The 15,310-nt window shown below is 37.3% G+C and overlaps 1 protein-coding gene across 3 annotated transcripts in view; it reads right to left on the bottom strand.

The window, feature by feature from the left end:
* Positions 1-15,310, bottom strand: part of LOC124787986 (uncharacterized protein C2orf42) — a 235,488-nt gene that overhangs the window by 15,896 nt on the left and 204,282 nt on the right. For all 3 annotated transcript variants that reach the window (XM_047255017.1, XM_047255015.1, XM_047255016.1), the window contains one exon: positions 466-616. In XM_047255017.1, the coding sequence (XP_047110973.1) occupies positions 466-616 (151 nt within the window). The remainder of the gene's footprint in view (positions 1-465; positions 617-15,310) is intronic.

Genomic DNA, 15,310 nt, shown 5'->3' on the forward strand with positions numbered 1-15,310 from the left:
ATAGAGCTATTGAAAGATGCAGACCATACGCTACAAAACATGGATGCAATATGAGTTTATCAGGTGGAATGACTATTCTACACCAAGTTGGATCAGAAGATGTCATGGACAACCACACTGATATTTTCATTTTAAATGGTCATATGCAGCTGCTACAATATGTTTAATGTGCTAATTTTTTGAGAAATGCGTTTCAAAGTACTGTTAAGAAAAATACTTTCCACTTCCTGATCCACATCACTTAATCCTGAGTTAGAGATTAGGGTAGCAAACTTGGTCACTGATGACACAATGCTTTTGTTACAAGAGACAAAGCAATAAATACTTTGATACTGCCTGATATATTATATGTAAAATTAAGATCTATAATGGTTTTGACATTCCCCAACACACACTAGTCATCATCACAACAGACCTCCATCCTGAGATGAAATCTCATGAGTTGTTGTATAATACTGTACTTACCAACTTTTAGGAATGTCTTCAGTTCAAGAGGCTTAATCAAAGGTTGGCAATTTGTTTTTCTATAAATTTCATTCTCATCACTTTTATGCCGATATGGTTCATATGAACCATCCCTATTCTGTATAAAGCTTCGTGTTATTTCCAGTGGCATCTGTTGAAAATAAAGGTGTAGTGAAGCAACAAACATTCCACCAAGAAAAGTAATAACGCATACAAATAAAGAAATAAGGTCAAGTACTGAATTCCTCTTACTACTTATAACAACATGAATAGAGCAGATTGCTACTCACATCATAGACAAGACACTGAGCAGTGAACAGCCACATTTACAAAAAAAATGGTTCAAATGGCTCTGAGCACTATGGGACTTAACATCTGAGGTCATCAGTCCCCAAGAACTTAGAACTACTTAAACCTAACTAACCTAAGGACAACATACACATCCATGCCCGAGGCAGGATTCGAACCTGCGACTGTAGCGGTCGCGCGGTTCCGGACTGGAGCACCTAGAACCGCTCAGCCACACCGGCCGGCGCCACATTTACAAATAAGCTGTATATTAGTCACTGGACAGAGCTCTTTGTGGCAGCTAGGTGGGGCATCAAGAGCTTCTGCTCGGGAAGGGTGAGGGTCAGGGAGAAGAGAAAGGGACAAGCAGGTGCACTAGGAGAACAGAAGGAGTGTGTGAGGCTGTTGGTGGACCAGGGAAGCAGAGAGATTCAATTACTGGGACTGATAAAGGTTGAGGCCACAGGGAATTACAGGAACAAAAGATATATTGCAGGGAAAGTTCCCACACAGAAATTCAGAAAAGCTAGTGTTGGTGGAAAGAATCCAGATGTCACAGGCTGTGAAGCAATCACTGAAGTCAAGTACACTATGTTGAGTGGCATGCTCAGCAACTCAGTGGTCCATTTGTCTCTTGGCCACAGTTTGGTGGTGGCCATCTATACAGATAGAATGCTTGGTAGTGGTCATGCCCATGTAGAACACAGCACAGCAGTTGCAGCTAAGTACTCCGACAGGCAGTACTACAGCTCTCTGACTCCTACCCTCCCAATCTCTTTCCCCTGTCTTCTGTACCCCCACGACCCACCCAAGTCACGATCATCACTCACCCCAGTGCAATGGCGCTTGCTTGCGCTCTCTCTCTCTCGCTCTCTATCTCTCTCTCTCTCTCTCTGTGTGTGTGTGTGTGTGTGTGTGTGTGTGTGTGTGTGTGTGTGTGTGGTGTTTCTTCATCCAACGAAGGATTTATTCCAGCAGCTAAACCAACAACAGTCTACTTTTAGATGTGCCTTCCACTGCTCAACACCTCCTCTACATGGATGGTAGCAATCGATCCTAATTCATGTTGTTATTCCATCCCAGATCCTACATTGTTTGATTTCATCCCTTACTACTTAAAAATACAAATACATCACCTGGAATTATATGTCTTATTTGTACTATAGAAGCAGTAGCAAAAAGTGAACTACACCAATAAAAGTGTATATTTCACTCTAGTTTGTTTTTCTGCAGGACACAGTGGATATCAAAAAGTTGATGACTGATCTTCTGAGAATCTAACTGAGCTACATGATTTGATGATTAAATGGTTAAAGTTATTAGATATGTGAAAGGAAAAAGAGTGCAGAAAAAGTTCATCAATACTGCAATGTAAAAATGCAAGAGACAGTGAGAGGGGCTAAAGGAAAGAGTGATAGTGGAGTGTAAGAAGCAGAGCGACGGAATTCCACCAGACTATGCACAAAGCTTGACTAGTTCTTAGTTGGTGTTACTCTGATCACATATGTCACTTTCCACACTCTTGATACCATCACAGACTACAAACATTCAGAAATCCTCATTCTGATTAAACCTGCCCTTTTGTATATTACGCTATGTTAATGTTAGTCTTAAATCATCTGCATTTAAGCTATTTGTTATATGACTATGCTTATGCTTTGTAGAGGCATGATCAGAAAAATAATTCAATTTACTTGAATGAGCAGTGATGATACAACCTGCCGGCTATCAATACAACTAGAACATTACTAATTCCCTTACCATTTGGATGTATCCTGCAGATAATAGTTCCTCAATGATTTCTTTCATCTTCTGTGGCTTTCTTCCAAGACTGCTTGACCACCTTTACATTTTTTCCAAGACTGCCCAGCCATCATTACAGTAGCTGATCAACAGTCCAGATTCAGTTGGACAACTAATTCCTATTAAGCTAGTCCATAAGATTTGATTATCGGCCAGATGTAAATGACTTGGTTGTTGGCTGACCAAGACACAATAAAAAGTCAAGTTTGTCCGGTTCTTCAAACTGAATTATTAACATTAAACTAACAAATAACCAAAATTGTGCACGATGAATTGCAAGAAACATATTTTTCTTGACTATGGCTAATTTCAACACTCAACATTTCCAAGTAACATAATTCAGTTTGTTCTTTCAATGTAAAATTCACAAATGGAATAAGAGGGAACGAGAACCACACTGGTACATATTTTACACTCTACTAAGCACTGAAAGATGTCTTGCAGGGTGTAAATGTGGATGCAGATGTAGATACGCTAAGAAAAACTTGTTTTTTCCTTGGCAGATACTTTTAATCTTACAAAAAAGAAAATAAAGTTCCAAACTTTTGGCATGGTAATACTTGGGAGAATGTACCTGTGTTCAGGATAAAAGCTTTTCTGTAGGTTGCTGGAAGATACTGCAAATGCTATTTGGGCATTGACAGTGTAAACAGGCTGAAATGATAAACTTAACATCATTTAGGTGTATGTGGAAAAGATGTTCTGGGCAGCTGTCCACCAGCCTCTGGAGTAGAAGTAATGCTGCTCGCAGCATTAAGTGAAATTGATACAGTTAATTTCTGATGCTATCAACTGTGAAACAAATATGCTTGAATGATGAGTTGAGCTAGTATCACCCCATAATTCATGATGGTCCCAGGATACGTTCACTCATATACAATAACACAAGGAGGGGTGCAATAACCTTCCCCTCAAATTACATTACCCTGTCAAAAGAACAGAAATCAACTGCATTTGTTTTGCTTAGTCACCACAAATGGCAGTCTTCTACAATTGTCACAGTGTATTGCACTGAATCTAGCCATCCCCAATGAAAACAGGGACAGCACTTCCTTCAGGCCACATTAGGTATGGGAAAGGCTGTTGTGTCACTTTCTATGTCTTTACTGCCCTTAGTGAGTCAGTATTTACAGTGAACCTAGTAAGTCCCATAAAGTCAACCCCGTTAATTAACCAAGCACCACGATGGACAAACCATAGTTTCTTCTTCTCCTCTCCACAAATGCACAATGATAACCTGCATGCTCTCAGAGCAAATAAAATTACGTGTTCACATTCTTAATCTACAGATTTGCAACTGGGTTGACGTTATGTTTTTTTCCTGTGATATTTCAAACTTTCTTCCTCTGATATATTAAGCACTGTCTCATACAGAACCAAACAACAAAACTAGCACAAATAGCACCGAACACTCGTGACGAAGGTAGCCCTACAAACAGTTTGAGAAGTGACGACATCATCTCAATTGCAAACCCAGAAATCTTAAGAATTCATTAATTTTACCAGAAGCTTGAAAGTTCTAATTGTTGTTGATTTTATTGTTTCCGCATTATGTAAAAGATCTCACGGCAAAACCTTCTATATGAGAGGCTTCATACTTAATATACTGCTAAATGATTGGGTATGGGCATGGGCCTTTACAGAAATTTATCCAACAGGGACCTTTAAGGTAAGATAAAGGAAATTTGGGCTCATATGGAGGCATTGAGACAATCATTATTCCCTCGTTCCATTTGCGGGCGGAACAAGACAGGAATTGACTAGTAGTAGTACAATATATGCTCCACTATCCACCATACATCAGTTGTAGAGTGTAAATGTAGATGTAGGTGTATATGTACAACAAGAGCCTAAAATTAACATCTTTTTATAAAACTGATTTGATGAATTTGAAGATTTATCCTGTCCCAAGAACCAAATTTGACATAAGTACACTAAATTTGCTGTATCTTACATGACTACTGCTTATCCAATACATATTTTTTCAGGGTAACTAAACTTGTATCTAACACAACTGACACCTATCCTCTAGCATATTTTTGAAGATAAATTACTTTGGTATCTAAAAGGTAAATGGGAAACAAGCTGAGAGCACAAAAAGCGGGCAAAAAGGTGCCATCAGATATGTTACAAGAAAGAAATGTTGAGTGAATTAAATTCAAAGAAAGCATTGCTGGAACTGCAGTAGAAGTATGTGGTAAACCTAGAAGCAAAATAAATGTAAACAAAACCCCTTAATGGAACCACAGAGCCGAAATTGCTGTGAAAGAGAAAAATGAAGACAGGAAGGTGGAGACAAAGAAATGCAAAAGGATTGTAGAAGAAATGAATCCAGTGTACATGAATTACAGCAGAAATACAAGATCAGAAGTTAAAAAGTAAAAAGAATTGTAGAAAAAATGAATCCAGTGTACATGAATTACAGCATAAATACAAGATCAGAAGTTAAAAAGTAAAAAGAATTGTGGTCAAAGGAAAACAGAGAGTCTGGATTGATTTCACAGATAAACTAGAACAGGAAAGCTAAGTTAATTCTAAACTATTTTACAAAACTATAAGAAATATGAGAAGACACAATGAATACACAACAGCAATAGAACAACCAGACAGCAACATAGTCAGGGGAGAAACAGAAATAAGGAAGACCATGAAGGCCTATTTTTAAAAGCTATACAGCAACCCAGGAGAAGACCTCAATGAAGTAACGACACAGGTTAGTTTTAGTTGTAATGGTAAGCCTAATCAAGAGAGTCCACCAACATAGAACGAGGTGGAAACAGCCCTTTATATTATACACACAGAAAAATTAACAGAATTTGATGAAGTCGGTGCAGACATGATCAAATCAGCTAGTCCATTAGAAATACAGTGGTTGATAGAATAACAGATGCAATATGGAAGAACAGGAAAATTACAGATGATAGGAAAGTGAATAATAGTACTTCTTTTCAAAAAATCTGGGTAAGTGTGAGTCGGACACACACCAAGAGTTCTGTACAAACTTAATTACATATACAGATAACTCATCTGTCCCAGAAATTAAGAACTGTAGAATTTTTGGCTGTTATCGATATCAGACTGGAAATTCCAAGAAATTCGAGAATGTTTAAGTTTTAAGTTAAAATTTTTTGTGTAATTTTACATTTGCTGTTGTAATTTTTTAATTAATTTCTTAATTTTGGAGTTATATTAACATGATGTGTTAACTGGGAATCTCAGATGCCTTGACTCTGTCTGCTCTCATCCCTGTTGCAATTACTGGTAAGATTTGATGAAAGTCTCCCACGAAGAAAATGGGTACAGCCAGCCATAGGGCTACAGATGTTACGTGTAAGTCAGATTTTTCTGTGGAAAGTTTCAACAGATATTTTATGGGACATTGGAACCTCATCTCAGACAAAGGAAGTGCTGTGTGTGTCCTAGGCATAGCTGTCAGCGTAATAGTTTGGTGGCCTTATGCCAAACACTGCTAGGTGGCAAAGACATTATCTTGACAGCGACAGGGGAGTTCATTCCATCATAGTTCAGCTAATTAAAACTCAATCTTTTAGGATTAATAAACAAAACCTACTCTGTGAATCACTATCCATTACTGAAAAGCAGATCACAATCCATACAATAGGCCCTGAGACTTTTTTTTTACATATTTGAATGCAATGTAAGTTTGTAATGGCAAAAATATATTTTTATATGTGATATAATTACAATTTCACAATTTTCGGATTTTTTCATTTACTTGTACTGTGAAACCATGCTTCTCGGAAAATTTGGTGATTCTAAGTCAACTGGAAGTACCCTATAGGTTTTGGTGGGTGAGATTGTGAGTATTAAAATACGTGACCATAAATGGCTGCTTCTTTTAATTGTGCAGACTTAGAAGCCTAAATGTTTTACACTGCCAAGGGACCACAGACCTTTTATGTAAGATCAATTTCAACTTGATAGCTCTACATTTTTCAGATAGAAATGGGGCTTAACAGTTGGACAGACAGACAGATACAGACGAATGGACAGACAGACAACAAAGTGGTCCTGTAATGGTTCCATTTCTAATGATTAGTGTGGAACCCTAAAAAGATAGCAAAAAGAAATGGAGCAATTATAGAGGAGTCATCTTATTATGTTACGGCCTGAAAATATTTGAGAAACTACCGAAGATAATAGACCCATTGCTACAGGAAGAGCAGCATGGATTCAGAGAACACCGTGCAACTACAGATCTCATGCACAGAATGCTGTTGGAAAAACACTGGGAAAAAGGCAGAGATTTAACACTTGTGTATTCAGATCTTGAAAAGACATCTAATACTGTTCCATGGAAGACCATATGGGAAAGCCTAAGAAAGAAAAATGAACCCACAAACCTAATTCAGAAAGCTAAAATGGGTTGCGTTGGGTTGTTTTGGGGAAGGAGACCAGACAGCGAGGTCATCGGTCTCATCGGATTAGGGAAGGATGGGGAAGAAAGTCAGCTGTGCCCTTTCAAAGGAACCATCCCGGCATTTTCCTGGAGTGATTTAGGGAAATCACGGAAAATCTAAATCAGGATGGCCGGACGTGGGGTTGAACCGTCGTCCTCCCAAATGCGAGTCCAGTGTCCTACCAGTGCGCCACCTCGCTTGGTAAAGCTAAAATGATTTACGATGGCTGCACAGTTGTGTACAGATAGAAAATGATCATTTTGATTAGTTCCAAACAATTAGAGGAATTCAACAAAGCAGAGCTCCTTCTCCTTTACTTTCTATCACTGCCATGTATGAGGTTATGAAAGGAACTAAGTAGAGTGACAGAAAGAATACCAACGTATTTGCATTTGGAGATGATGCTGTAATTTGGGATAATACATGGGAGACGTCCAGGAGAGTATGGCCACAGGAAAGACCATCTAAAAGCACATGGATTAATGATAAATAAATCAAAGATGGTTGCAGTGTCAGTGAACAGGCAGAACAAGAAAGGAAAATAAGAGTGTAAATACACGGCTGGAAGCATTAGGCCAGTACAAATATCTTGGGTGCATCATTGCGAATGATAACAGAATACAGCATGAGATCAATAACCAAATTAAAAGATCAGTTCAGTTCTACCATCAAGTTGGGAATTCACTACGGAATGAACATGCTGCCTTATAATCAAAACAGACTCTCCTTCAGTTGTACCTTATCTTCATGACAACATCTGGACTGGAAACCTGCACAAAATCCAAACAGGATGACAACAAACTGCAAACTACAGAAATGTAGGTTAGAGTGGGGAGACAAAACTAAGGGAAGAAAGTGGAGTACACATTTCCTTCAAAGAAAAGGTGACAAGGGCCCGTTTGAGATGGCTGTGTACAGAAGTGATTGGTAGAAAGCCAGTAAGAAGACAAAGGAACAGACAGCTGGACCAAATAAAGGAGGATATGGGAATGAGAGGGGTCAGCTGCGATACAGTACTGAAAGAGAAATGGTACTGATATTTTAGTGAGATGACTTGCTACAGCTGACTGAAACTTCAAGAACTGCACTCCAGTCATCAGCTGTCTGAATTATTCTTTATCCTTTACTGAGCTCATTCGTAATGATCATCATCATAGGAAGATAAGGAAATACATCAGATGGATAGGCAAATCATCTTTCCTTCAGATGAATGGAAAGTCCTCAGAGTTACTGTATGTTTACATAAACATACATAATACACCATGACTGTAAATAGTGTAAAATTAGCTTTACAATAACTCACAACCTTCCTACCTGTGCAATTCAGAAAATCTGGTGTTGGTAGTAAGGGTCCTGATGGCACAGCTTCCCGACCCTGCACCTATCAGCCCTGTCCTGTCTGCACCATGTCACTGCACGCTCTCAGATGCAGCACACCACCTTCCCCTACCCTCACCTTGCTGTCCCTCCCCCTCCCTGGCCCATACCTCCTCCTTACCCCCACCACCTACCCCAAATTGCCGTTCATATCAAATCCAGGGCTGGAGACAGTGGCCATGTATCTGCATTTTTTATTTCTGAAGGAGGTTTATTGAAAAGCAATCATTTTAAGTAACTTTGTATTGGATGTGATGCCCTCCACTGAAATGATGAATAAATTACACTGAATGTTGTTCTATACGATGTTGAAAATCGAATGTCTAGTACTACTATACTATTTTTACAATTGACCTTGCACATCAGTGATGATTTTGCTTCTATTACATTATATTAACATTTTGATTTTACACATCATCAGAAGAGGTACCCTCTAGAGACGCGAGCTTACATCATGCCTCCATTAGTAGTTCCTTGACACTGTAACTGTAGTCAACTTCTTATATACGACAGCACATGTTTTGCTTAACATTTGTAAAGACATTATTCAATGTCCTTGCCAATAAATATAATGATCTTAGATGGTATTTACTTATGTTCTTTAAAGTTGTGTACAATTAATTTCATTTGAGGTCTATATAGCCTCCTTTTTTTGGTATAGCTGTATTATATGATTCATTACATGCACTTCTCTTTATCAGTTGTTACCAGGTCATCTGATGATAGGCTGTTACATTACATTACATTTATAGTTTTCCATGGATCCCTTGGAGAGGAGTATCTGGGATGTGGAAAGAGTCAAAGGTTATTTTCTTTTTTTTTTCCTTCTTTCTCAGCTACATGGATATTGTATAATTCTAATGCAGACAGATGTATGAGCTATAATCCTTGTGAAGATATTCATTGATGGAGTAGGAGTTGGCCAACAAGAAGTCCTTTAATTCACTCTGAAACCGATCTTTATCACTTAAAAAACATTTGATATGCTCTGGTAAGTTACTGAATATATGAGTACTCATGTATTTGACTCCTTTTTGTACTAATGTTAAGCTTTTATAGTCCTTATACAGATTTTTTTGGTTATGGTATTATAATCATGTTTTACACTATTTTGTGTAAAAAGAGACATAGTGTAAATGACAAAGGACATCAATAAGTATATGTACTGAGAAGTAGTAGATAAAATACCAAGTTTCTTAAAGAGGTCTCTGCATGATGATCTAGAACTGACACCAGATATAATCCTAATGACTCGTTTCTGAATTTTGAAAATTTTCTCTTTGTGAGAGGAGTTTCACCAAAAGATGATTCCATAACACATTAGTGAAAGGAAGTAGGCCGAATAAACTAACTTCTTCATTTTTAAATCACCTATTTCTGCTATCATGCATACTGCAAATGTAGCTGAAATAAGGCATTTCACTAAGTCCAGAGTGTGAGTTTTCCAATTCAGGTTGGGGTCAATTTGTAGCCCTAAAAATTTGACACTGTCTGCAGCTTTAATTTCATTTCTTGAATACATTATCAGTGAGATCATGGGTACTGTTTTTTTTACACCAATACTTGTATCATCAGCAAATAAGACAAAATTTGCATTTTGTGACACTGAATATGGAAGGTCATTAATATATAATAGGAACAACAAGGGACCTAAAATAGAGCCCTGGGGCACCCCTTTTCTAATGGTTTCATATTTTGAATGACTACTGTTATGTGGGAAGCCCGATACAGACACACACTGTTTTCTATTAACCATGACCCTCCTACTTCTGTGTCCTCCTACTTCTGTTATCCCATACCAATTTAACTTTTGTATAAGAATATCAAGCTTAACACAACCAAAAGCTTTAGCCAGATCACAGAATATTCCAAGTGGTAATAACTTTTGTTTTATTGATTCTAATATATCACTGTAAAAGTGAATATAGCTTGATCAGTTGACGATCCTTTCCGAAATCCAAACTGATTGTGAATGAGAATATTTTTCTGTACTAATGTTTATAAAGTCTATTGTACATAACCCTTTCAAACACTCTTGAAAATATTACCAATAATGAAATGGGATGGAAGTTTTCCACTGATGATTTGTCCCCTTTTTTGTGTAATGGTTTGACAGTAGCATATTTAAGCCTATCTGGAAAAGTACCACTGTGGAGGGATTCAATGCATAAGTAACACAGTATGTCACAAAGTTCTGAGGAGCAACATTTAATTATGGTAGTGCTGATTTCATCATAACCACTGGAACATTTGTTTTTAAGAGAGCTAATAATATTAGAAATCCCTTTCAATGGGGTAGGATATAGTTGAATGTCAAAACATGTCACGAGCAAGCACAATAAAGGGTTCAAAACCACCTGCACCTATATTAGTTATGCGAATACCATCATTTTTAAATTCACTTTCATAAGCAAGGGGATGAATATACAGACATCCAAAGGCACTGAGTAAAGAGTATTATCTAAATGATTTTTGTGATGTAAATCCATTTTTGTGTTAAGTGTTTCAACAGGAATTTTTTCAATGTGCAATAAATTTCCAATACTTCAAAAATATTAGGTGCACTGCCCTTGTTTTCTTAATGCATATCTGAAGATCAGTGGGAAGATCCATAATTGAACACCCAGTTTCCTGTAGAATTAAACACCCAGTTTCCAGTAGGTGGGTACTTAAGGCTGATTTGTAGCCTCAGTTGTTAATGAGTTTCTTAAAGCATATCACAAAATTTCTACCAGTTTGACTGATCTTTGAACTACACCCATCACATGTAATGCAATACACTCCAGAGATGTATAACTTTCAAATTTCGACTTTTCCCTATGTCTGAACCATTATTTTCTGACCCTTTGGCCATTATTTCTAGGATTAAAGCAGGCTGGAATTATGTTTTTAGAACTCATATGTTTGCCAGTCCTACTGAAAATGTTACCAAAATAAGGTATTTTATGATAAACCTTATCATTACAGAACTCACTGTGTATGGCAGCAAGGGTAATGGCGCCATTAAGCAATTCCCAGGCCACACAAGGATTATGGTTCCCATTCTTGGTCTTTAAAACACTTCCATTAATGTTCGTAACAAAGTCAGCCCCATATCTGCTGGAATGAGCTATCAACTAAATTACGCTGAACTCGCCTTCGTAGGCTGCCATCTTGCATTGTATTGGATGGTTTGAAGAGTTATGGATTACCAGGTCAGTTAGCTATAGCCTTTCTATAACGGCTGATACTGTTGTCCAGAAATGTAGCAGACTGATCTAAGAGAAGCGAGGTTCTGTTAACACTCTGTTCTTATGGCATATATGGTTTTTCACTTTTTTTCTATTTTCATGGTTACTGAGATATACCTTTATTTTATAGTTTGCTTTTCGGGGCCAATCATTTTAACTTGGGCCACTGCTTTGCAGCAAGTTACTTATTTCTAGTGTGTGTGAATTCCTAAGGGACCAAACTGCTGAGATCATGGGTCCCTGGACTTACACACTACTTAAACTAACTTAAATTAACCTATGCTAAGAACAACACACACACACACATGCCCACGGGAGGACTCGAAACTCTGGTGGGAGGGACCGCGCAGTTTTAGGTGGACTTGTAGCAAACTACGGATCTTTTGTTACTGCACGGCCACTCCATGCGGGTTACTTCTATTGCTTTAAAACTGAACAGTGGGACTTGGCTAGAACTGTGTTCCCTATACACTACAATAATTTAAAAGATAATGTAAGTATATTATTCCTAGCAGCCTTATGTGATTATGATCACTTATTTTTAAAAATTGGTTATTTCAAAGAGTAAATCAACATCTAATTCTATTCAGCAAAACATATGTCATTATGAAGATGAAGAGATTTTGGGACAGCATTAAAAAAAGAAGCAGTAGAAATAAAAGTTCTGAAAACACCATCAATAAGGATAGTGGTTTGCAGCTCAGCACAGCCTGGGATCCGGATATCGTGAAGTTGAAGCAGGCATGACAGACGCAGCATGAAAACATTAGCAAGGAAGAGAGCACCAATGATGCCAGAGTCAGCAGCCAGATACATACTATAATTACCAAGTTTTAGGTGGACTTGTAGCAAACTATGGATCTTTTGTTACTGCCTATGACTCCTGACACAAAAACAGACTTTCGATAATTTAACAGCATGATTATTCAAAATGAGCAATGACTGTCGCAGGCTGAAGAAACAGTGAGGCCCTGGCGACACGGCAGTCATTCACCAATTGACAATGGCCAAGGAGGGCTTCGTCAAAAGTTCATGGGAATTTAACCAGTTGACTGGGCTGGAACCCCAGAAGGTTTTATTAAGTAGATATGTTACTCCTATGATGTACGGATCACCTGGTAATGCATTCTAAGGATACAAAAACCACTTGTGACCTTCCAATAAAGGGCTTTAACATCCTGAGCGGAAGACTTTTTATTCAACATGCAGAGTTTTGGCTGTGGTTGCCCTCATTTCAAAGTTATGTTTAATAACTTGACAATAGCCTGTCCAACAGGTTATGTGCCCAGTAAAATGTTTTACTAACTGGGGTAATATTTTATTTTCTCCACATTCATTAGCCTAATGTTTTAAGAGAGCTCAATTATTACAGCAAAAGTTTTCCCTTGGAAGTGGAAAAGTAAAATATGGATCAAACAAAGTTTTTCAGTCTCCAGAAATTTGATGCAGCTAATTTTCAGTTATAGAAATATCGAATGGAAAGCACAGATACACAGAAATTGTGGACTAAGCTTAATACATAAGAAATGTTTTTTTATCTTGTCTGGTATGGAATTTGACCAGTGGCAAACTGGTATATTGTGTGCTATAGCAAGTGATATGTGGAATCGTCTTAAGATAATTCATGAATGGTGATCTGCAGTAAATAAAACGACACTAAAAAAATGCCACACAGTGAAACTAATGGGCAACATATTATGTGTGAATCAATTCATATTCTTTTAGCTTTGGCTGGATTGCATGGTATGAACATGAAGCAATTTTTTGTGGAAACTGCCTTTCTGAACAGTTATTTGCAAGAAGATTTTTCACATCCTGAAGGTTTTATTAACGATAATGCAACCTTAGTCTGCAAATTAAAGAAAAACCTTTATGGACTGGAGCAGTCTCTAACATGTATGGCTGGATCAATTACCCGGACACTTCCTAGGCAAAAATGTGTTGACAGATCTAAAATGGAAGCAGATTATGTTGCATCATCTGACACAGTTGTTGAAATAATGAGGATTTCCACATTCTTGCAGGAGCTCAGTGTCTATATGGAACAACCAATTTAATTCTTTGTGGACAACCAGACAGCACTGCGAATGTAAAAAGCTAATGATCATCACAAAAAGACTAAACAAATATTCAGAAAGTTTTATTATATTAGTCAAAAGATAAATGAACATTGTATCCTTGTACCCTAAATCAAATCTGGTCAGTTGGCAGACACATTTACCAAAATACTGACCAGAGAAAAGTTCCAAACTAATTGTAAATCATTATCAATTCTGTCTTTAAAATCAGAAAACAAGAACGGTATCTTGTGATATCTGTGTGCGAGTGGACAATATCTTACTAGAGCATCTAGCAGTAGCATTGACTTATCCACTCGCGCGTACACACACACACACACACACACACACACACACACAAGAGAAAGAAAACTTTTTAGCTTTCAGAATAAATCCTTTGTCAAGCTAGAGTATAAATACACACTCAAAACACACACATAGACACACACTTGTGCCAGCTGGCTGTGCAAAAAGCAACTGACACTAAGGCCAATACCAGCAAAATGCAACATCTGGCCTTGTGTGTTATGGTCTTGGCATAACATAAGCTCACCAGAAATTGTAAACGTTTACAGTTAAATGGATAATTATCGAAAATAAGTGGGCTTCTGGGTATAAAAATACGTTCACCTGCACAAAATTTCTGCTTCTTTCATTTGCAGAGAAGTAAATTAAAGGCTGATTTCTCAAGAATGAGATAATGCATGATGTTGTCGGTCAGAGTCATGTCACACTTCGTTTCCAGAGTGAGTTAAAGCCTTATGTTCTCAAGCCACAACAAGTCTCACATCACTATCTTCATTGGATTCTTGAGATAATACAGTTATCAGGTTTTTAACTGTTCTGGTATATTCAATAAAGACTCGACCATTTTTAGGCACTTTATTCATCAATGAAACAAAATCAAAAAGTAAATGAGTAGGCACCCAAATTACAGAGCAAACTTAATAAATACAGTTTTCCTAGCAAATAATATAAATAATACCTATTGAAAGATGCAAAGCAAGGTCATTAAGTTTTTAATACACAAAGCATAATCAGTTAATCTGTGTACCATAGCCAAGTAGATTAGCTGCTACTTTGTATTTGTAAAGGTAAGTTGCGGTGTTCAATTCTATCACTGACATAAATTCCCAGAAATACATCTCTCACTGAGTTAAAAAAAAAAAGAAAACTAACAGCACCATGTAACCGTTCTTTGATGTACTACGCCATGACAAACATCTGAACTACTAAGCTGAGCAGAGGAGTTTAGATACAACTTTGAATTATGATACCCTTTTTCTGAGATCCAATTTCAATAAAATAAAGCTTATATGCTGCACCAAGCTATGGAGTTACCTCTGAAAACCCCATGAAAATTTGTCTAGTAGTTTTGAAGATTATCATGTACAAAAAATACTGATGGTTTCACAGTTTTATTATTAGAATAGATAAAACTTTTTTATCCCAAGCTGTAATAACTTTATTACAGTCTGTCCAACACAAATTAATTGAATATTCCTCATGCTGTGCTCTTTACATTTGCTTTGGATTTGTTTAGCCTTAATTTGATACAAGGATTACACTTTATTTAAATCTGCAGTGAAGCTTTCTTTGCTTTTGTAGCAAAGTTTTAACATTACAGTTTAAACGATCTTTCTCATCCGATCCTTTTTATGCAGTGTCT

The sequence above is a fragment of the Schistocerca piceifrons genome, chromosome 3 (genome assembly GCF_021461385.2).
Source record: "Schistocerca piceifrons isolate TAMUIC-IGC-003096 chromosome 3, iqSchPice1.1, whole genome shotgun sequence".
Classification (NCBI taxonomy): domain Eukaryota; kingdom Metazoa; phylum Arthropoda; class Insecta; order Orthoptera; family Acrididae; genus Schistocerca; species Schistocerca piceifrons.